This window comes from Barbus barbus (assembly GCF_936440315.1).
Source record: "Barbus barbus genome assembly, chromosome: 21".
Lineage (NCBI taxonomy): Eukaryota > Metazoa > Chordata > Actinopteri > Cypriniformes > Cyprinidae > Barbus > Barbus barbus.
In genome coordinates, this window is record NC_136749.1 from 25,717,712 (window position 1) to 25,742,584 (window position 24,873).

Genomic DNA, 24,873 nt, shown 5'->3' on the forward strand with positions numbered 1-24,873 from the left:
TGGACTCTCATTCTGGCGGCACCCATTCACTGCAGAGGATCCATTTGTGAGCAAGTAATGTAATGCTAAATTTCTCAAAATCTGTTCTGAAGAAACATAATATATGAGCAACATGCTACAAACCACTCAGAACAACTTAGAAACCTCATAGCAATCGTCTGACAATCTGTCACCAGTGTTATTGTTAACAAAAACTAAAACTAAAAATCACTTTTGAAATAAAGTAAAATATATTACATGAAAAGCTATAAATAAATAACTGAAAAAAATGTTTTAAAAGAGAAATTTTTTAATTGAAGGATAAATACTTAAAATAAATAGAAAATAAAGCTCAAAAGAAATATATAAACATGTTATAAAATATATCAACTAAAAGTTAAAATCAATTTACAATGAAAATTAATCATTGCCTATCACAGCAGCAGTGGAATCTGAGCCAATCACCACTCACATTTTACATTCTAGCTCATTTAAACTTGGCCAAATACAACACTGCATTAAGTTTAACTACAAAGAGCCTATATGGGCATTGTGGGAAGTATATGACGTGACGGTGCTCTTGGGATTATGAAGATAAAGGAGAGAACAATTTCTATACTTTGTCTTTATGTACCTATAACGGCGTTTTACACAGTTCCTCCCAAAAACAATCAATTTAACTGTATCTATTCACTGCGGCCGATAAGCAGCCATCAATCACAATGAACCTTTGATGCTGGCATAAATGAAATATCACACTAATTGAATCATGCGGTTATGACATGCCAGTTTGTTTTCCTTTACACGTCTGCAGGAAGAGACTTCACCAACAAAAGTACACGACAATGTCACATTTACACTTCACAGCACATTTCCTCTGTTTATCGCGTGTTTGTATGATCTTTCAATGTCTTTAAATGAAACAATTAAGTAATTGTGCATAAGGTCAAACGCCACGGCGCCTACACCCACACGCTTGGAGAAAAATTTGAATTGAATTTCAAGGGTGTTTTCTTTCATTTCCATTCCCATCCACGGCCTTTAAGACACTAGAATATCTGTTCTTCTCCCATGGAAAAAAGAACCCGTTATCAAAGCATTAAGATATGATTAGACTGACATTTTCTTAAGAAAACCAAAAGAGTGTGAGAGGGAGAGAGAGAGAGATGGAGTAGAAGAGCACGAGCACGAGCGCGAGACAGACGGCGTCGTGAAAGGAAAGGAGAACTCCATACTGCAGATCTTATCGGTCGCTAGCATACATAGTGATCTTTGAAGCAGCTTATTACAGAGTACACTAAGAAGACAAGTGGGTCGGTGTACAGATCAGAGGAGAGCGCGTGAACGCACCTGCTAGATTTCGCTATCGTTGGGACGGTGTCAGTCAGCGCTGAGGCCTGCCAGCCGGTTTAATATCAGACCGGTCTTGTCTTTCAACATCCGGGGGGACTAGTTGAAATTCGTAGAGGGAGATTTTGCGATTACGATGCAGAGCAGAGAGGGAATCTGTGACATTGATGGTAGCCTATATAAGTGAATGTGAATTTGAAGTTCATTCTTTCCAGACAGTTTGAGGAGAGCAGGTGCTACAGACGTATGAGCCTTATTGCACATCGAAGAAAGAAAACTTTGTTCATCAGAGTTAGAGATTGAAGACTTGCTGATGGACTCAAATCATGCATGTAAATCCAATCCGGAGTAAAATGTCCTTTTCATACTTTTCTATTAGTCCTAATGACTTGCTATGATATGAAAGCAAGTAATTTTACTATCCACAGACCTTAAGTTTGATAATATCTGATTCTGCACAGAAATGTAATTGCTTCATTACTTTTTAATTATTAGCATGAATTTGGATGCTAGTTCCGACCGGCTTCTCAACTAGCTTAACCAGCACATTTGCTCTTTTTTTGCAGTTCAACAGCATGATATGCTTTTCTAGTGTTGTTAGTGTTAACTAAAACTAAGTTATAACCTCATCCTTTAAATAAATAAAACAAGTAAAGGTTTTTAAATAGATTCAGGGGAATAAAGAAAAAACAGAAGGCTAAAAGAACAATAAATTACTTTAACTAATCAATTTGTACTGTTTCCAAATCATATTTTTATTTTATATGCACACATTTAGTCATTTTTGTATACCCAATATGTTGAAAACGGAAAAATGCTTGTCGTCTCATCACATTCAATTAAATGACAGCCTATACAGTATTTTCAATTCATAACAGTGAAATTTGACAAAAAGATGTTTGCTTAAAAAAATTGTTTGCATCACTGGATATTACTGTTAGTCATTTAACATTTTTATTGCAAAATCATTGTCAGATATTAATTATATAGCAACTTACATCTAACCTTGTACTCTTTCACAGTTAAAAAGTGCACTGTAAAAAAAAAAGTTGGGCAAACCTAAAAGTTTAAGGCAACCAGCTTCAGCAGATTTTTGAGTTCTCTCAACTTTTTGTTGAAACAAGTTGAGAAAACTCAAAAATCTGCTTAAGCTGTTTTTTTAAGAATTTAAGTTCTCTCAACTTTTGATTTTTTTAAGTGTCATGCTGAAATTTGAGTTTGGATTCAGAAACAGAAAAAGCCTGCCTTCTCTATCAAATAATATACAAATATATAATAATTGTAGCTTACAAAAAAAGGCATAACGAAAATAAGATAACAACTCAAATAAGATGAAGCACTAAAATGACTAAATCTAAAACTGAAATTAAAATAAATGCAAAATTGATAAAAATGAAAAAGCACATAAAATTACTAAAGGTTAAAGTTAAAACTGAAAATATAAAAATAATTCAAAATAGTATAAATATAATAGTATTTAAAAATATAAAATAACACTGGACAAGCCTATTGTCAACCAACTAGACCAGCATTAACCATCATAGACCACCATGGGAATCCAAGCTGTTTTTTCAACACGTTAGCTACCAGCTACCAGCTTTCCTGTCTTTTATTCTCTGTGCTCACCATCTCATTCTTCTTTTAACAGATATATACAGATAATAACAGATGCAGATTCTGGGCACTGATGTGGGACAGTGAAGTCACACCCTTCCTGGAGCATGTTCCCGCCAACCGTGGCTTCACTCTGCACATCTCCTGCCGAGTTAAGACATCTGACCTCTGCTTAATTAAAACACCACACTATCTACAGCTCTGCACAAGAATGAGGGAGTTTGAGAATAATTCTGACTAATCGCTAATTAAGATTTGGCAGAACAACAAAAAGACACTTAAGACGAGTCTATTTTTAGAGATGGAGAAATGGGACTCAGGTAATGTTTAACAAAAGTTTGTTGGAAGTTTGAATAGTGAATAGTTCCTGTCTAAGTATTGATTACATGTACGTAAAGTTCAAAAGTTTTTTAAAAGAAGTCTATTAAGCTCACCAAGGCTGCAATTACATGCAAAAAAAACCCCAGAAAAAAATAATACTGTGAAATGGTTTTAAATTATATTTTAATACATTTTTAAATGTGATTTATTCCTGTGATACAAAGCTGAAAGCATCATTTCTCCAGTCTTCAGTGTCACATGATCCTTCAGAAATCACTATGCTAATTTGCTGCTCAAGAAACATTTCTTACTATTATCAATGTTTAAAACTGTTTTGGTGCTAATTTGCTATTTGTTTTTTTTTTTTTGGGGGGGGGGGGGGGGGGGCAGTGATACATTTTCTTAGGATTCTTTGACGAATAGAAAAGAACAGCATTAACTTAAAATATGAATCTTTTGTAACATTATAAATGTCTTTACTGTGACTTTTGATCAATTTAATGAATAAAAATTTTTAATTTCTAAATTTACAAAAAAAAATCTAATTTTTGAAAGGTATTGTAAACAAACAAGGTAGGCTTCAAGCGTCACTGCATTCTAAATCTCCTCAGAATAAAATGCACAAAAAAAAATTACTTACATTTGATTTCAATATTTTTTTAATTAGCATGTTTCTCTGTTACTAAGCTAAGGATGTGATGAAGCATAACATCCACACACACAAATATTGGGTACAATAGTCCATTTGTTTTAGATACATTTTTATATGCATTTCTGTTACTGTAAATGTTTTTAACATCTTTTTTATTATTTTTTTCACTCGCTTTAAAAAAATGAAAAAATGTTGTGTAACTGAAATAAGTTGAAGCTGAAGTACTAAAATGTCTCAAACTGAAAAAAATATATATTATAGTGATTTTGAAATAAAAAACTAATAAAAATGATAAAAAGCACATAATTAAACTAAATAAAATTTAACTGAAAACAGAAAATTATAAAAATAAAATCTCAAAATATTCATAAATACTGGTACATAAATAACATCTAAAATAAATAAAATAATACCAGTAAAAATTTTCACTGAGACAGTAACCTCAGAAATCAAATATATCTACCCCTAAAAGGAACAGTATACCGACACCATTTATTTGAGGGTATAACTTTAGCTAATTTTTCTGAGTGCATGTAAGACCGACATGTGCCTTTCTTTTAAAACAGATGATTACTTGTTGTCTAAATGTAAATAACTGTACGAACAGCTCCATAACTCTAACAGTTAATAATCAGTACTTGTACATTCCCATAGATCTGGTAGCATCGCTGCAGTTGAAGCCGTTTTCTTACACCATCTTGTGCTGGCTGCCGCTTGTTAAGAGGATATCATTATCATGTGCTTGTCGCAGTAAGCTGCAGATTTGGTTAAATATAGCAATGATGCTTTGTTTCCATTGCTTTTATTTGGGTGGAATAAAGCTGATCCCTCCCATGACCGTCTCCCTTATTGTGTCGCCAAAGCACAGCCAATATCGACACTGAAAAGTGACTGAGAAGGGTCTTACATGTTTCAAAGCATGCTGGGAAATGGGGAGCAGGCATCAACCCAAAGCATTAGAGCTTACTAGACATGTCTGCATGCTTTAGGACACCTCATAGAGAAACCTCTGATTTTGAGGTCTTTGCTTTGGCTGTACTGTAGTATCTTTGGTAAGCTGATATTGGAAAGCACATATTCCTTTTTTTAGAATTATTAAAGGAACAGTTCACCCAAAAATGAGATATTTTGTCATTATTTATTCACCTTCATGACTTTCACCTTTCCTTTTTTGACAGAACACAAAAAAAGCTAAATTAATTACTGCAAATAATTGTCTATTTTTCAGTGTGTGTATATTAAAAGATATCATCTAACCTGGTAGCAATTTTTTTGCTATCAAAACAATAGCACACAAAATCACACGCTCGTAACACATTTATCAGCTCGAAGATGGAGCGATAAAGGAGAGATTAATTTAGTGTGCGTTCCCACAATCATTATCATCTCCTCTGGCGCTGTAGTTTTCCTCAGAGAGCTTGTAAGTATCTGCAGGATCTCCAGCGCAGCACCTTTACATATTTATTTAGCTGTCATGTGAATCTGTGCAGATCATCAGTGCTGATAGTCAGAGCAGATGAGGCAGTAATTGTTCTCTCTGATAACGGCCGGCTGCCATGATGCCTGTGAGTTCTTGTGCTTATAGAGATAGTAAACATTTCAGATCATTGTGACAGTGAAATTAAGTTTTCAGTGTCATATAAGATATTATATAGACTACAGTGGGGTCAAAATATATGAGATCACATTTTTTGTTTTCCCATTTAAAGGAATAGTCCACCCAAAAATGAATTTTTGCTCGCCTTCTGGTCATCCAAGATGTAGATGAGTTTGTTTCTTCATGCGAACAGATTTGGAGAAATGTAGCATTACATCACTTGCTCACCAATGGATCCTCTGCAGTGAATGGGTGCCGTCAGAACGAGAGTCCAAACAGCTGATAAAAACATCACAATAAGCCACTAATAATTCACATCACTCCATTCCATCAAATAAAATTTTTAACAAATAAGTCCATCATTAAGGTGTTTTAACTTTAAACCATTGCTTCTAGCCAAAGTATCAGTCCATAATCCATAATAAGGTTTCCTTCAGTGAAAAAGTCCAATTTTTCTCCTGATTCAGATGGAGTGACTTTTTCACTTGTGAAAGCAATGTTATGGATAGAGGACTCGTACTTTAGAAATAAAAAAACCTTTGGATTTATTGGCTAATTATACACATGCAGGTTTTCGCTTAACAAGACGTTAATTAATGGACTAGATTTGTGAAGATTCTCTCATTCTGACGGCACCCATTCACTGCAGAGAATCCACTGGTGAGCAAGTGATTTAATGCAACATTTCTCCAAATTTGATGAAGAAACAAATTCATCTACCTCCTGGATGGCCTGAGTTTGATTACATTTTCAGCAATTTCTGAGGGGTGAACTATTCCTTTAAACTTGGAAATAAGCAGAAAGACTGAATCATTTAAAACAAAGAAACACTATAGGGTAAAATGAAGAACGATTTCTAGGTTACTAATGAAATGCAAGAAAATGAGTGTCACTGACCATGTGAACAAAAGGTCAGACTTTGTTGCTTCCGCTGAAGCACAACATGAGGGAATAACATGGATCATTGGGTTTTGCATAAGGCATTGCCAACCCCCAAAAACACAAAAAGGGATGTATAATTGACACATAACACACACTTAAAAATGCACAAAATTTATTGCATTTCATAATCAGCGTCGACTGAAGAGCTTGTGCAATTTTTGTAAATAAATGCCACTTGGTTTGACATTTTGTTATATAATGCATTTAATATAATAATAATGCATATAATACATTTTTAATTATGGTTTAAGTGTCTAACTACATTCACTCATCTGCTGCTTAAAATGGCTACACTTTTAAAAATAAAGGTGCTTCACGATGCCATAGAAGAACCTTTTTGTCTAAATGATTCCATAAAGGACCTTTAACATCTGAAGAACCTTTTTGTTTCACAAAAGGTTCTTTGTGGTGAAAGAAGGTTCTTCGGATTACAAAAAGGTAAGAAAGAGATGGTTCTTTAAAGAACCTTTGACTGAATGGTTCTTTGTGGAACCAAAAATGGTTCTTCTATGGCATCGCTTGAAGAACCATTTGAAGCACCTTTATTTTTAAGTGTATGCATATGATATAATTTGTATGGATTTTTTCCCCCATTAAATTAAAATAATACATTAAAAAGCTAAATAAAGGCATTTTGACTTGTGGTTTCATTCTTGTGGATCCTCCTAATGTTTTTGAGCACATTTACCTTACAAAAAAAAAATATATATATATATAACTGACTCATGAAATCAAAATGCAGATTTTTTGTAAAACTGAAAGCACGAGAACTCTTGTTCCCAGTGTAGAATAGCTCTTCCAGCTTTTATCCGTTTTCTTGAACTCAGTGACATTTGGGGAAGGGCTGGCCCAGGTTATGTTTTACCTCCTGTGAAAGGAGAATATTAACATCACGAAGAACTTGAGACACGGGAAAAATGTCCTCTTTGATTCCTGGCCGATAAGAGCAAATATCAGCCTTTCTGTTCTAAACAGGATGTTATTGCGCTGCTCTCTGATTTCACAAGACCATTGACCCAAAATCCTCTTCTACTTTTATAACATTGCCATTTAAAGTATTTCAGAAATGCATCTGTAAGCGAGAATGTCACAAGGGTCCAGCAAATATCTGTCTTTGCGGATAAAATGTACAGATCTCGGTTGAAGCAAAACTGCACAATTCAAATTACTTGCACAGAGAGAGAGAGAGAGAAAGAGAGAGAGAAAGAGCTTATTCAGTTGCTCAATGATGCCATCTAGCCGTTCAGCATCCAGACACAACTAGAGATGCTCATTTCACCAGAGAGACAATAATAGAAATAAATGTGTGCATTACAGTGATCAGTGTTTGTATTCTGTGTCTCTTTTGTTCTTGGATTTCTCCAACTTCAATTATAAGAATAGCATTAAAATATCAATTAATGCCTTCAGTGCTAAGTAGATTTATTCATTCGAAATAAACATCAGATTGCTGCAGTAAATGATTTCTGGAACGTAATGCAGCTGGGGACGGCAAGAAGCAGTTTGTGTGCGATTATCGGCTGACACGTGTTTGCAAATCTTATAATTACACCAACGAGCAGCGGATTCAGAAGGTTCACAGGAGGTACTATAACTGGTGGAATCCAAAAGCATGTGTTTTATGATTTACATTCACCCCACATTCTTCAAATACGTTTCAAGACAAAATTACTAAACAAACAAGCAACAAAGTCAGTGCAAAAACTCAAAATACTAATGCATAATACAAAAATAAGAATGCAATGAATGCAATACATTTAATATGCATTAAAAAAACATGTATTTCAGAATGAAATGTAATTTAGTGTCCTGAATTTTAAATTTTTTAGCACTAATATTAAGCAGTAATATTATAATAGACAATGTTTCTTCAAACAGAAGAATACTCCTGCCAGGTGCAACCATGAAAAACTGAAGCATGTCGTATTAAATTGCAATGAATATCCAAAATTATATAAATTGACAATCCTGAAATAAGGTCCTGAAAAGTAACATGCATAAGCATGTGCATTTTTTTTTCTGTATAGTACAATCAATATAGCATTACGTTAAATGTGCTGCATAAACTGTAAAGCAGTGGTTCGCATAATTTATAGGTCTGCTCTGGAAAACAAATGCTAAAATGCAAATGCTAAAATGCAATTAACCATATATGTTATATAGTTTTAATTGCAAAATGTTTAAAAAGGAAGAGAAAAATGCTTCCCATATCTTCCCATAATATTTGACGTTGTTGACGTCAGAGGCTGTGCATCCAATCAAACTCTATTTTGAAGCAATTTCATCTGTCACTGTAAAAGCTGCATGAACAGGTTGTGTGGCATTTCATAATTCTCGAAAACCATGAATAAAACTATGCAGGTTAATAAAATAAAAAAATATATATTACCCAGATCACATAAAGAAAGGGGTTCCATTGCAACCACCATGCTTTGTGTAGTGAATCATTGAAATTCAAAAGAAATCTAGATGAAAATAATAAATTATTGCATTTAATCCATGCTATGTTATTAATTTTGAAAATTTCATTCAGCCTATGCAGTTCCGAAAAATGATAAATGTTTGATTTTTGTTCATAATTATAAACATAAGTAAAATCTGGGTCCTGAAGTAAAACCAGTCGAAAACCACTGCTATAAAAGTCACCGGTGCAAGTGCCAGAGAAAATATATTTCATTATAAAGATCCCCGTAGCATGGTTCTCAATCATAAAACAAAATTCAGCACAATAACACACCCTGAGAGAAACACAGGTCTGTTGGAGTCCTTCTTGTGCATACAGTCAGCATCTGAAAAGCTTCAGCAGAGAGATACTGTTAAAGAGCATGTAATACTTTCTTGATTTAAATGCAGTTTTTAATTGGATAGAGCCCCATTATTTTTCAATACAGAAAGGGCAGTGAGGCACGCAAAGCTCTTGAATATTTTTGCAAATCGTGTTCGACAGCATAATGATTAAGCATGGCACTAAATTTGCCTCACAAAATGAAAAGCAAACTTCATGCAAGGCGTAATTTAATTGTTCCCCTTCACATTTTCCGCCTCCCATTGTTGGAAGCTTTACATTCTCTGAGTCTCTGCACCTGGTGCTTGACATGCCACTTTGTGACACATTCAAACCCAGAGACATTCGAGACACTTTACAGCACAAACATGCTTCAATCTATACCGCGGCACAGAAATCCATGCTGTGTTGTTGTGATTTACTCTACAAACCCAGCAATGAAGATCCAATGAAAATAAAATTGCTGTTAGAAAGATATTGAACCATGCATATTTTCCTCTGCAAATAAAGAGCTACTCATAGAAGCTTATTTTTCACTTGCTCATGTATTAACACCGGAAAATGGGTTATATCTAAAATAGCAATTGTACCATTAAAATCAGATTTGAATTTTTTTGTCATTTGAGTCTTTTGTGTAATTTAGGATGGTTCTGATTGAGCCTTTCTCTCTCAATCCTCTGTAATACAGATAAATATTGCCATCTGCTGGCATTCATGCATGTATTCACACTAGTAAGAAGTATTCTGAGTTAATCACAATTAAAGTCAACATAAAATCAAAATTTCTTAATGCATATTCCTGGTTTTATTGTGAAAAATGCCTTTGTTTTATCAAAATATAACTTGCTTCACCTTCCTTTTCAGCTTTTCAGGACTTATTTTTTCAACCAACCAACTGGTATTCTGCTACACTTCAACCCTGCTCCTGGGGACCCACTCTCCAGGAAAGTTTACTTCCAACCGGCTTCAGCACACCTGCCTGCAATTTTCAAGCAGTCTTGAGGAGCTTGATTGGCTGCTTCAGGTGTGTTTGATTAGGGTTGTAGCTAAACTCTTCAGGATAGTGTGTCCCCAGGAACAGGGTTGAAGACCTATATAATGCCCGTTTCTTACAATTCAATCAGTTCCTGATACATAAAATCAAACTCCGCCCTAATAGCTTTTTTTTTTTTTTTTTTTTTTTTCACAAAACAGATTATGAAAGTAAAATGATTTATAAACAGCGTTTCATGTCAGACAGACACAGAAAATAATGTTTAACTGTCCCTCAGTTTGTTAAAAAGGTGTGTGTGTGTGTGGGGGGTGGGGGTGGGGGGGGGGGGTGGGGGGGGGGGGTATGTACGATAACACAGAGTATTGGAAGGTTTAAAAGCAAAAATGTATATTTTTCTTTATTATTCCATAAAAGTGTTATTTCATATCAGTAAAGTTCAGGTTTGCCAGGATTCTATGGGATTTACTGTATTATTGCGATTCACTGAATTTACTGGATACTGCTTTTAATTACTAATATTACTAATTTGGAAAAATTGACCTTTATGGCTGGTTTTGTGATCCAGGGTCACAAATGTTAATGTACCTGCTTCTATAATATTAATATAATATATTAATATTATTAATATTAATACTACTAAATGTATTCATAGTGTTTAATTGAAAATCATTATTTCAATCACTATATCTTACTCTATCCAGCAGCATAATATATGAAAATAGTAAGAGTAGTATGACACAGCCAAAAAAAAAAAAAAGTTGTTGTGGTTGCCAGATCTTTACCATAAACAAAATATGGTAGTAAAATTAGGCTTTTCCACAAGCTGTGGTAATTATACTGAAGGTGCACAAGTGTCATGCACCAAGGTTATTATATTTAAAACTGACACCATAAAATTAGGTTACTTGAAATAAAATAAATGTTAATAAAATAAAATAATAACTTTTTGTTTCTTAACATGATGTACTAAAATAACTAAAACTGGAAAAAAATATTTAACAACGTGTAACAATGTTACATCAAACGCTACTGTAAATAAATCGTAAGGAAAAAAGAAATCAAATGTTTAGTGTCAAACAGGTATTACTGGGAATGTCTTTACAGTTTTTCATATAAGATGACAAATTACAGTAATTCACAGTAAAATTACATTAAATGTCCTGTTAGATGTATTAGATTTATTAGAGCTTAAGAGGCTTAAACGACGCTCATTTTTTACAGTGCATGCTATGGTCAAAATATGAAAGATACTTTCTTAGCGGCAGAGGCGTCAGTGGAGTCTGGCAGCTGATGATCATGTTATACGAACGCAAGTGCTTCGATAAACAAACAACACTTTCTGAACTCTCCCAGACTTGATGAGCAAAAGTAAATTCTTATCCCCGTCTGCAGAGGCACAGTGTAGATGCCCTGGCTTTCTTAATATTTCATACTCTGATTACACTTCAAATCACCCTGTAAATCCTCTTAAGGCATGCAGAATTGTTCAGCGTGTGTATGTGTGCGAGGGAGAAAATGAGTGAGAGAAAAAATAAAGATAAAGAGAGAGACAGAGAGAGGTTAGGTACTTTATAAACCCTAAAGGCTTGCTTATCTTTCCAGCACATGCATCTTTGTGTCTCTCGTGCATGTCAGTTTTCTATTTTTTAACGCAGCAAAGACAAAGTAAGCTGCGCAAGATGCTGTGACAGTGAAAAGACTTTCCTTGAACCGGCTGATGCAATTCACAGCTCTGAGGATATTCTTGTGCAACAACAAAAAGACCCAACGGAACCAACAACAAAATAAATCATCATAGTCATTATTCATACACTCCGTCAAATCACTGCAAATAAAAAACAATGTTGCCAATGCAAATGAACTAATAAGCACAACAACAGCAGCAGCACAACTTTTTGGTGCTATAACTATAACATGAGTAGAGTATGTGAAGAATTTCTGGATTGAGCATGAGAAAAACTGTACCTGGGTCTTACTTACTATGCATTTATGTCTTAATGCATTGAATGGAATATTAAAGAAACACATTTTAAATATGGAAATCATTATTAGTCATATCTTTTAGTGATGTTGGCTATGTGCTGCACGAATTACTAATGCGAAAAAACATCAATTTCTTTTTTTTTTATTACTACATATTTAACTAATTCACAAAAATATAATAAAATACACAAATAAATAATATAAAACAAACAATGGTTATCATTTATGTCCTTTTCATTTAAAACCTATTTTGACAAGTTGACACCCCACCATGTACACCCAATACATCACTGATCAATGACTTTTAATTATACAATTAAATTGTTTTACAATTAATTATACTCATTTTTACCTGAACGCAGGGCGCTATTCCATCTAGCACTCACCTGTGTGAAGATGAATTTATAAAATTACACTGCTATTCAATCTCGTTTGTAGTCAGACCCTTGATTAATAGGTCAATATTAAGTTTATGTTCACCTGTTGTCTTAACAAAAAGCAGCTTTGATGATGCACTAATATGTTGTTGATTTGCCTGAATGGTTAGAAAAATGCCTTGCGCCTTCTTCTTCAGTCTCAGGCCCAAGCAAAGGACATTGCATCATTTGAGTACTGATTCTGATTGGTCGGATTGGTAATGAATCGAGTCTTTATGCTATCAGCCTATACAATTTGTGTAGTGAAAGTAGTCTGTCACAAATGATATTTGCATTGATTTGTCTTTGTTTCGAGCACATCTCATTTCAAGCATGCTTTTCATTGACCCTAACGATGTCTCCTTAAGAACCAAGTACATTAACATTTGTGACCCTGGACCACAAAACCAGCCATAAGGGTCAATTTTTTCCAAATTGAGATTTATACATAATCTGAAAGTACAAGTATTTGAACATCTGGAATCTGAGGGTGCAAAAAATCTAAACACTGAGAAAATTGCCTTTAAAGTTGTCCAAATGAAGTCCTTAGCGATGCATATTACTAATCAAAATGAAGTTTTAATATATTTATGGTAGGAAATTTACAAAATGAAACATGATCTTTACTTAATTTATCAAATGATTTTTGGCATAAAAGAAAAAAGGATAATTTTGACCCATACAATGTATTTTTGGATATCGCTACAAATATACCCTACTTATGACTGCTTTTGCGGTCCAGGGTCACGTTTGGGAAAAAAAAACAGTTGTTATGTGAAACAAATGAGAGAAAAAAAATGCAATGACACTCGCTGTTTCAATGTTTGGCTATTCAATGAAACAGTTTTAATGGTTTCAAAATGCTTTATTTCACTCTTTGTTTAAATTGTATAATTAATTTATAAAAAATTTTATAGTGGATTTTCATATTTAGGTCATTTTGTCAAATCCAATGTGGACAGCTAGCTGGTGGAGACATAACAAATAAAAATGACAGATAATTGAAGTAATTGCGTATCCTATCTACCCCCTCATGAATAAAATACATCATAAGTTTTGAATAAATAAACAAAGAATGATCTTCAATTAACCAAGAATGTTTTCCTTTACCAAAACCAGTAGAGAGAAAGTAAAAAAAAGTAGCACCATCATGATTCATGATTATATAGAAACATATTTCATTTACTACAAAAAAAAATGTTTATAAAGCACAAAGAAAATTCTAGAGAACCGAAAACAACAGGGAAAAGAGAGAAAGAAGCGGCACCAGCATCAGGAAGAGACTCTGTTTCAAGCACTGACCGCTGTTACACAGAATTCCCGGACAGCATGTCGTCTGAACACCAGCAATAGACCCCAGAGTATTTAATGCATTATTCTCACAGATAATGTCGTTCCCACATCCTTTCGTTTTTATGCCAGTTATACTTTCTAGGAAAGGGGAAAAAAACTAGATTGTTATGGTATACATGACAGAAAAAAAAATAAGTTAACAAGCAGTTCTGTTCATATAGGTAGAACATTTTGAATGGAGACTGTATAATCACCTTTTATACTGAAGCACTTGTTCTCACCACCTGAACAAGTCACAATTTTTGAGCAGTCTCTACTAAATAAGTCACAAGAGTAACACATCATCCCATTGGAATATCGTGGCATTGCTACACATATTATGATAAGAAAGAATGAAAAAGTGTAGTAGTTAGTGCAATGCAGAGACTAATCAAAATTAAATTTATAATAAATTTGCACACTACAAAAATAAAAGATGGAACACAAGCATTGTAAAATGTCTGTTCTCATATATCTATGTACCTGGTGCCTCTTCAATGTTGCAGAGGTCAGTGTCACAGCATTGGGGATTAAAGACTGTTTTGTTTTGTCCAAAATGTGTGCTGTCAATAACACACAAGGCAGGATCTGTGCAGTTCTTCTTACTGCTATATAATGTACCGCCATCTACATAGACAAATAAAAAACTATATGAAGATTGTGTAAAAATAAATAAAAATACTCTTCAACTTCAAATGCTTACTGCTGTATATGGTGACAGAGCCACACTGCAGAGGACATTTAGTTAGATTTTGTTTGCATTCTTCGGATGAACTGTATTTGTATTTGCACTGGTAACATCTCAGTGCAAGCACTGAAATATAAAGAGAATGTCATATAAAACACATAAAATACATTCATGTATCAGTTAACTTTAATTGACATTTTAAATGAAATCAAATAATAAAATTGCATCCTATTAATGTTAATAAGTTTTGTTCATAAATATAGAATAACAACAACAGTGTATATATAAGCATCATGAAATGTTGACTGGTAAACATAAATAGATAAATAACTCAATCATAGCATACCTGTGGAGAAAGAAACAATGAAGAGAACCAGAGTGATGAACAGTTTCATGGCTGGAAGATCCGAAGAACACCAAAATCAGTGTCTGATTTCCAGGGGTATACTGTGCTTTTTGAATTATATCTGTTCCAAATTGTAGCTAGGTAGGCAGGAGTATAATTATGCTGAAATCTAAGGCAAATCTAAGTTATTTATTCAATATTTTTGCAATTCAAATTAGACACATTTGGAAGAAGAGGAAGAAAAAACAGAATATTCAAATGCATTGCTGAAACTGGTCATGACAGGTTATCATGACTCCAACATCAGAACATCAAGAAACACACCCTAGGCCTATCATAGATCAGCATCCCTAGTTTGATTGCAGCATTTGACCTTTTGTGCACGTTCAGCTTGAAGGATGATCTGAAGCATACCGAGGCAAATTTGCCTTTTAAAACAACTGAAAGTAAGATGTTCAATCAAGCACTTTATTGTTCCTACAAGGATGCAGTGCAGCTCATATCAACGACACTGTACCAGAAACATAATCATTGATTATTCATATTTTGCATAATTTCTCTTAAAATGATTCTGAGATATCTTCATTACAGCTTGCAAGTATCAAGATATCGACTGCTATGTCGGAGAAGAAGATTCATTTGGGATTCAAGTTCCTCTGAGTCTGAGCTGCAGCGACAGACTATATTTCAGATCGCTGTAAATATTTCATAGCCTTTCTCTGTCACTTTTATCACACAAAAATGGGTAAATGGCGCCATCTGAGGGAGGGACATTTAACCACGAGTCATGACTAAAAACATATAGGCCATAAAAGTGTCAAATTATTTTTCATGTGATTGTGTTAAGAGACTAATAATAACCAGCTATTTTTATAACATGAGCGCATTTTATTTTTAGATGGTAGATTGCCCAATATGTAGAAAAAAAGCCCTAGAAAGCCAAATGTGTCATGTTAGTTCATTGGAGCGGTTTATGATATGCCACTAAAAGTACATATTTAGGCAATTTATAAAGAATGTTTACATTAACTGAAAGCCAATATTTTATTCACAATAGAACAGATAACATAAATGTTTAAACTGAGACATTTTACAATTTTGCCATCCTGACATTCTTAGAAATCACATGAGAATTGCAAACGTGAAATATGATTCCACTGGAGGGCAGCACATACATAAATGAGTTAAGGGTTTTTAAGCCTCTAGTAAACTGTAACACCTGCCTTCACTAATTATCCAAATGCAAATTAATTAACCTATTAAATTGGGTTTTACATTCCAAACAGCACCAGAAGAGGTTGACACAGAGAGAGGCCCAACATTTTTCGTTTTTTGTTCAAAACAGTGTTGTGTAAATGCCCCCTTACATTGAATGACATGGTATTGAAATTGAGCTCTCTTGGAGTGTTCCAGTAAGCAACAACCTAGTAACAACCCAAAACATTAGCATAGCAACCACTTCCTAGTAAAATCCTAGTAACCACATATGAATGCACTAAAAACAACTCAGAGCACCTGGCAACCACTAAGACACCTTAACAACTACAGTATATAAGAAAGCACTAAAGACATTCAGAACATCTTAGCCACCACATAGCAATGCCTTGGCGACCACCTATGACACTAGAGCCAGATAACAACACAAGAGCACATTAAAACACCCAGAACACCTTAGTAACCACATATAAATGCCCTGGCAACCAAGAACAAAAACCTTAGCATTGTGGCAGTGAGTTTTGCAAGGCAAGCATCACTCCTTCTGTTTTCTTCAGAAAATATAAATATATACTATTCTTTTTCTGCTTTGCAAGCACTGCCGTTTCCTTCAGAAATGCTATATATTATTCAGAATCTATATATTATAGTTGCTAAAGCTGAAGAATTTTATGCTGATGTAGTCTGCTTAAATACAGTAAAATTGATGGCTGTCTCTCAGAGCACGTATAGATTACATTTTTTGTGAATATTCCCACACAGGGTGCAAAGCGTATGCTCTCTCTGGGCATCACAGGTCCTGAGGGCCATGAGATGTGTCGTCCGGAGGAAGTGGAGGCAGATGCCACACAGCGCGCCATCACTATTGCCCATGCTGCTAACTGCCCGCTCTATGTAGTGCACGTCATGAGCAAATCTGCAGCGAAGGTATGAAATGGTGGGTGAGCTGGGATAAAACAAGATTATTATTCACAGCAAACGTACAGACCTGGATTTGATGTTTTCTCATGAGGTTTCTTGTGCAAATCATGAGTTTTGTTTGTTGTGTGACTGATCCCTAAGATCAGTGCAATCTGGAAGCTTTAGAGTCAACATGACATTTTTACAACCCGAATTCTGGAAATGTTGGGACGTTTTTAAAATTTGAATAAAATGAAAACTAAAATTATTTCAAATCACATGAGCCAATATTTTATTCACAATAGAACAGATAACATAAATGTTTAAACTGAGAAATTTTACAATTTTATGCACAAAATGAGCTCATTTCAAATTTGATGCCTGCTACAGGTCTCAAAATAGGGACGGGGGCATGTTTACCATGGTGTAGCATCTCCTCTTTTCAAAACGGTTTGAAGACGTCAGGGCATCGAGGTTATGTTTTTCTGGAGTTTTGGTGTTGGAATTTGGTCCCATTCTTGCCTAATATATTTTGTTTAATGATGCACCAAATGTTTTCTATAGGTGAAAGATCTGGACTGCAGGCAGGCCAATTCAGCACCCAGACTCATCTGCTATGAAGCCATGCTGTTGTAAAAGCTGCAGTATGTGTTTTTGCATTGTCCTGCTGAGATACACGTCGTCTGGAGCATATGTTATAGTGCCTTCCAAAACATGTAAGATGCCCATACCGTATGCACTTATGCACCCCCATACCATCAGAGATGCAGGCTTTTGAAGTGAACGCTGATAACACGCTGGAAGATCTCCCTCCTCTTTAGCCAGGAGGACACGGCGTCCATGATTTTCAACAAGAATGCCAAATCTTGATTCATCTGACCATAGAACACTTTTCCACTTTGAAACAGTCCATTTTAAATGAGCCTTGGCCCACAGGACACAACGGCGCTTCTGGACCACGTTCACATATGCTTCCTTTTTGCGTGATAGAGATTTAGTTGGCATCTGTAGATGGCACGGCGGATTGTGTTTACTGACAGTGGTTTCTGGAAGTATTCCTGGGCCCATTTAGTAATGCCAGTGACAGAATCATGCCAATGAGTGATGCAGTGTCATCTGAGGGCCCGAAGACCACGGGCATCCAACAAAGGTCTTCGGCCTTGTCCCTTACGCACAGATATTTCTCCAGTTTCTCTGAATGTTTTGATGATGTTATGCACTGTAGATGATGAGATTTGCAAAGCCTTTGCAATTTGACGCTGAGGAACATTTTTTTTTTTTTACGTACTTTTTCACAGATCGGAGAGCCTCTGTCCATCATTACTTCTGAGAGATTTTGCCTCTCTAAGACATCCCTTTTATAGCTAATCATGTTACAGACCTGATGTCAATTAACTTAATTAGTTGCTAGATGTTCTCCCAGCTGAATATTTTCAAAATTTCTTGCTTTTTCAGCCCTTTGTTGCCCCGTGAAAACTTTTTTGAGACCTGTAGCAGGCAGAGCTCATTTAGTGGATAAGTGTACAATTTCTCAGTTTAAACATTTGTTATGTTCTCTGTGTTCTATTGTGAATAAAATGTTGGCTCATGTGATTTTTCATTTTATTCAAATTTAAAAAATGTCCAAACATTTCCAGAATCCGGGTTGTAATATATGTTTTGGTCTTTCTATTAACACTTTATTAGGGCATGCTATTCCAAATAAAAATAATAATTTACTTCTTTGAAACGACTTATCCAGCTTATCTACCATTTAAAAGTTTGGTCTGTAAGATTTTTCATTGTTTTTGAAAAGAAGTCTCTTATGCTCACCAAGGCTGCATTTCCTTGATGAAAATAGATAATATTAATGAAATATTAAAAACATATATATATATATATATATTAAATTTAATACATTTTAAAATATAATTTATTCCTGTGAAGCATGAATTATGAGCAACCATTACTCAGTGTTAGTTTTCAGTGTTACATGATCCTAATGTGCTGATTTGGTTTTTTATTTTGAAGAAACATTTCTTATTATCAATGTTGAAAAAAATTGTGCTGTTTAATATTTTTGTAGAAACATATTTTTCAGGATTCTTTGATTAACAAAAAGTAAAAACAAAAAAACAGCATTTATTTGAAATAGGAATGTTTTGTAACATTATTAACTTTGCTGTCACTTTTGATTAATATAATGCATCCTTGCTGAATAAAAGTATTACATTTATTTCAAAAATACCTACCTAGCTAACTAACTAAATAAATCTTACCCTAAGCTTTTGAACAGTAGTCTACAATAAAATACAAGTCTCATCCTACATTTCAAATTCAAATTCAAATTTTATCCCTTATCCCTTATCATTAACACTGTTTCACTCAAAAAATTGGTAAGATTGTAGATTTAAAATGGGGGATGAGCATCATTTAATGTTGATTTTATAAAGTTTGGACTGAGGTTAGCTGGTTATGATCCCTTATCAATCACACTGATTCTTTCTCGTCAGAGCCCATCGCAGCTGGACTGGGCACAGACGGCACTAACTATTGGCATAAGGATTGGGCTCATGCTGCTGGTTTTGTCATGGGCCCACCTTTGAGACCAGACTCCAGTACCCCTGGATATCTGATGGATCTGCTGGCCAAGTATGTGGAACTTTCATGATTTCATAATTTACTTACATTTACATTCAAACTCGCAAGACTTTCTTTTCTTCTATAGAATACAAAAGGTCATGCATGCAAGATAAAAAAATAAATAAAAAAGAATATTAAAACATCCTTAATGAGATGATGATGTGCATTATCTTACAGTGATGATCTAAGCGTGACAGGAACAGATAACTGCACATTCTCAGTGTGCCAGAAAGCCCTTGGGAAAGACGACTTCACCAAAATCCCAAATGGAGTCAATGGTGTTGAAGATAGGATGTCTGTTATATGGGAAAAGGGAGTGGTCAGTGCCAGTAATAACAGAATTATTTACTGAAACATATCAATAGCATAAATAAAGTCAGATACTAGATACTGTCTCTATCTATCTATCTATCTATCTATCTATCTATCTATCTATCTATCTATCTATCTATCTATCTATCTATCTATCTATCTATCTATCTATCTATCTATCTATCTGTCTGTCTGTCTGTCTGTCTGTCTGTCTGTCTGTCTGTCTGTCTGTCTGTCTGTCTGTCTGTCTGTCTGTCTATCTATCTATCTATCTATCTATCTAATGTTGTGCTGACCTTTAACTTTCTCATTCTTGGGTGTGAGGTAAAGCGATCACAAAAATAACTCACAATTTGTGTTTTTATTTTCCCCAGCACAGCGGAAAAATGGACGAAAACCAGTTTGTAGCTGTCACCAGTACTAACGCAGCAAAATTCTTCAACCTTTATCCTCGAAAAGGGAGAATTGCTAAAGGCTCTGATGCAGACCTGGTCATATGGGACCCAAAAGCCACCAGGTAACTCACAGCAGCCTAGAAAAATACATGTGACCTCATTTACATGCTCTGATGAATAATGAGCCCTTTTTCAATGTGCAGACATACCTAACAGCCAGACATTCAATGTGAATTGAATTCACAATTCACAATTTCAATTAAAAAATAAGGTCCGTGGTAAACATAACTTGACGAGACTGGGACATTTTGTGGTACAATGTAAACTGCACACATGTTGTTACTTATTACCAACATGTAAAAAACTGCTTCGCAAGCTGCATTTTCAATATGTACTTTACATTGTAGTGCAAAAACATCCAAGTATTGTCAGTTTAGATGTACCGCAGACCTCATTTTACTTGTAAATTTAAAAACCACATCATAAAAACCCATAGGAAAATCTCAAGGTATCTTATGCATTTCTGTAAAAATATTTTATACGCATTGTCTTTAAACAAAATCATTCTGCATGATACTTAACATGACATTTTCAAAATCAAAGCCTTATTGTTACACAATAATGTGGCATAAAGTTTTGACTGTATAATTCAAAATCCAGCCTTCTCATTTCATGGGCTTCAACTTTTACATATCTTCATTTCATGAGTGCTTGACTTTATTTGGAATTGAACAAGTCAGCAGTGTTTTTGAGCTTTTTACATCACTTTAATTGCTATGTTTTTGATATTCAACTGAAATGAGCCAATCTACTTGACATATTTTAAAAATGAAATCCATATACAGTTTTTGGAGGGTCCTCCTAAGTCACATATTTGGACCTGACATAAATAGTAAAATAAATCTGCAAAGTTTGCTTTAAAAGCTAAAACCGCTTTGAAATGTAATGTCTGTAGGTTCAAATACCTGGGATGTTAAGCATGTTTTTACATGAATCTGGTCATATAGGTTCTATAGGTGCTAGAAGTACTGAGGCAGATGTTGCCATGACAAAGCATTAATACAGTGGATTGGCTGCAAGGACGTGACCATAAATGGAGAAACTGAAGCGTTCTTCCTGCTCAAACACGTCGTTTGTAAAGCTCACGCATGAGAGGAGAGGACGGAAACAGCAGACGGCCATGGGTCTTATGTAATTGGGCCACGTTGCTGCTCCTTTTCCCCTTGAATCTGGGCTAGCTCCCTCTAGGCAAATAACCAATCGCTGATGTGAGTTAAGCAGCGAGGAGCAATGTGCTGAAATTTTGCGCATAGCAGCGTTGCATTAATAAGAACTGAATGCTTGTGTAAGACGTGCTAATAAGAGACCGGTGACGTTTCTGGGTCCATATTAGATAATTAGGGTCAACTTGATGTATGTTCTTAGTGGAAAATAATGGAAAGCAAGACAGTTGTCCACGATACTTGCATAAACCTACACTTTAAGTTTAGATTTAAAGCTTAATTGTACCTCCTAACATTTAATTCAACTGTGAAATTGCATGATTATCCATCCTTCAGATAATTATTACAATTAAGTGTTATGATTTTACCGCCTGTAAGGGTTAGCCTTTTCCAAGGCACCAAAACACCACTGTTCAATAAGTTATTACAATTATTAATATTAATACAGTCCAGCCAGCTAAATAATCCACCAGCTAAACAATGTGATTTCTAACTTCAAAACTGCATAAATAATGATTGTTTTAAAAATGGCATTCCGAACATGTCCCTTGTCAGCCACTGATGTACAAAGCCAAAGCACAGACTGTTAAAAAAAATTAAAATAAAGACATTTTCATAGCTTCACACAGTGTTCATAGTTTTCGAGAAAATTAAGAGTTTTTAAGACAACCTGTGATATTTAGAAAGTATTTTAACACCGAAAATGTTACATATTTCAGCTTTACCGAAGTTCATACAGCAATCTAGAATGTGTGGTCAGCTTTATAATCATTTTACAAACCAAGGAGTCTGTGTTTTTCTGCAAGCAACCTAACAAATTAAAACTTAACTGTAAAAGAGAAACTGTCAGGGGAAAAAAAGCTGTCAGAAGATAAGAATGAGTTTGCAATATTTTAGGCAATATATTTCAAGTACAACCTTTACCCTCAATTCTGGGACTGTAGCATTCATCATTTTGAAATGCTGGAATATTTATTGTCTTTCACAGCAAAATAGATGCAACAATAAAAGGCATGAAATGCATGAAATGGTATAGTGCACAAGGTATGCAATTTTTATTCATAATAAATCATGAAACTTATGTACAGGCAAGTTCTTAGTCAAGCTGAATACAGTATTAAAATTAATATCCTTTGTACAATGTCAGTTAATGGAATCCATAACTTTGACTTTCTCTCTAAATTAGCTTTTTAAGATGAAAGCTGTCATGTTAATTGGAAAACTCTTGTTTTTGCTGGTTTGTCTCAGTGCTGGAGACAGATGGCCACTCAGAGCTCATTCTTTGAACTGTGCTGATACAGCAATAGAATGGTTTAAAAAAATAAGCTGAATATGGGAAACAACAGATTTGGGCTGAAAAACTGTAGTTTGCCATTTTACACACTGTAAATGGGCTCAAAGGTTCTTCTGCTGATTTATTAAAGTCATTTGTTTTAAATATATGCTCCACAAAACCAGTCATAAGGGTCAATTTTTCGAAATTGAGATTTATACATCATCTGAAAGCTGAATAAATAAGCTTTCCATTAGTGTATAGTTTGTTATAATAGGAGAATATTTGGCCCGAGATACAACTATTCGAATATCTGGAATCTGAGGGTGCAAAAAAAATCAATATATTGAAAACATCGCCTTTAAAGTTGTCCAAATGAAGTTCTTGACAATGCATATTACTAATCAAAAATTAACTTTTGATATATTTACAGTAGGAAATTTACAAAATATCTTCATGGAACATGATCTTCACTTAATATCCTAATGATTTTTGCCATAAAAGAAAAATCACAAATTTTGACCCATACAATGTATTTTTGGCTATCGCTACAAATATACTCCAGCGACTTAAGACTAATTTTGTGGTCCAGGGTCACATATTACGATTAGGGCTGGGAAATTAGCCTACAGTACATGCTAATAATACTATATTCATTTTAATATTTTTATTATAATACATTTATTTATTTATACACCAACTTAATAATTTACTTTATAAATTTAAGTTAGTAAGTCCATTTGCATAATCTTGTATAACCTTATGTTGTTTTTAGGGTGATCTCAGCAAAGACTCACCACCAGGCTGTGGACTATAACATTTTTGAGGGCTTCCAGTGGTCACAATCTCCAGGGGGAAGGTGGTTTATGAAAACGGGCAATTGTTCACAAAACCGGGAATGGGACAATACATCCCACGGAAGCCCTTTTCTGAATTTGTGTATAAAATAATTAATCAGCGGGAAAAGGTAAGACAAGATCGGCCTCTGGTCTGCTGCCCAGCATCCTCTAAAATTTTGAAATGTGATCATTGTGTGTTATAGGAACTGAGGTTAATGATACTGTCTTGGTTTTTTTTTAGGTTGGAAAGCCCTGTGCTGTGTGCAGGGAACCATACACTGGAGAAATAATATCCATAACCTCGAAAAGATCCTGAATCATGGAAGAAACATGTTTTATAAGGATGTTTTATAAGATGAATTTGCAGTATACTCTTAAAAGCCCCCATTATAACCAAAAAAGGGCTGTGCCATAGAAGAAACATTTCAAGCTTCACAAAGAACTTTTTAGTTCTGTAAAGAACTTAGAAACCATTGCACTGCTCTGAAGAACCCAAAAATCTGTACACTCATCTACAGTGAAAAAAATGGTGCTGCAAGGAATGACGGAAGGACCATTTATGCATTAGTGATAAACAATGATCAATTCTGATATTCTCCTGTTTTGTTTTGAATCTCCCCCAAAAATGCCATATTGTCAAAAACATTTTTTTTAGCTACAAAATGTTTTGATACATTTTTATATGATCATGATCAGACTCTGAGAAGACATGAATTTTTCCATGAGAAAAACTACTTTTATTCAGCTAGGATGCAGTAATTAATAAAAAGTGACATGAAAGACATATATTACAAAAGATATATATTTCAAATAAATGCTATGTACATATATATACAAGTAAGTATTAACTGTTTACACCATTGCTCATAAGAAATGTTTCTTGAAAATTCAACTCTACTATCAAAAGAATAAATTATGCAAAATATATTAAAATAGAAAATAGTTATTTTAAACTGTAATAATATTTCACAATAGTACTGTTTTTAGTGTATATGCGATCAAATAAATAGAGCCTTGGTGAGCAGAAAGTCTTTCAAAATCATTAAAAAAATCTTACACTTTTGAACGGATGTCTACATGCTTTGTATTATATAG

At 34.4% G+C, this 24,873-nt stretch overlaps 1 protein-coding gene and 1 pseudogene across 2 annotated transcripts; one reads left to right on the forward strand and one right to left on the reverse strand.

Moving 5' to 3' along the window:
* Nucleotides 1-13,451: 13,451 nt before the first annotated feature.
* On the reverse strand, nucleotides 13,452-15,127 carry LOC306886871 (uncharacterized protein). Its single transcript, XM_079444218.1, has 5 exons — nucleotides 15,000-15,127; nucleotides 14,669-14,779; nucleotides 14,449-14,592; nucleotides 14,181-14,294; nucleotides 13,452-14,064 (listed from the first exon to the last, which is right to left on the reverse strand). The coding sequence occupies exons 1-5, from the start codon at nucleotides 15,046-15,048 to the stop codon at nucleotides 13,856-13,858; spliced, it is 627 nt and encodes a 208-aa protein (XP_079300344.1). The 5' UTR covers nucleotides 15,049-15,127; the 3' UTR covers nucleotides 13,452-13,855.
* Nucleotides 15,128-16,147: 1,020 nt separating this feature from the next.
* Nucleotides 16,148-24,094, forward strand: LOC306887836 (dihydropyrimidinase-like; annotated as a pseudogene). Its single transcript has 7 exons — nucleotides 16,148-16,204; nucleotides 16,977-17,141; nucleotides 19,563-19,745; nucleotides 19,914-20,055; nucleotides 20,423-20,565; nucleotides 23,715-23,906; nucleotides 24,020-24,094. The product of its transcript is annotated as a dihydropyrimidinase-like (transcript).
* The last annotated feature ends 779 nt before the right edge of the window (nucleotides 24,095-24,873 follow it).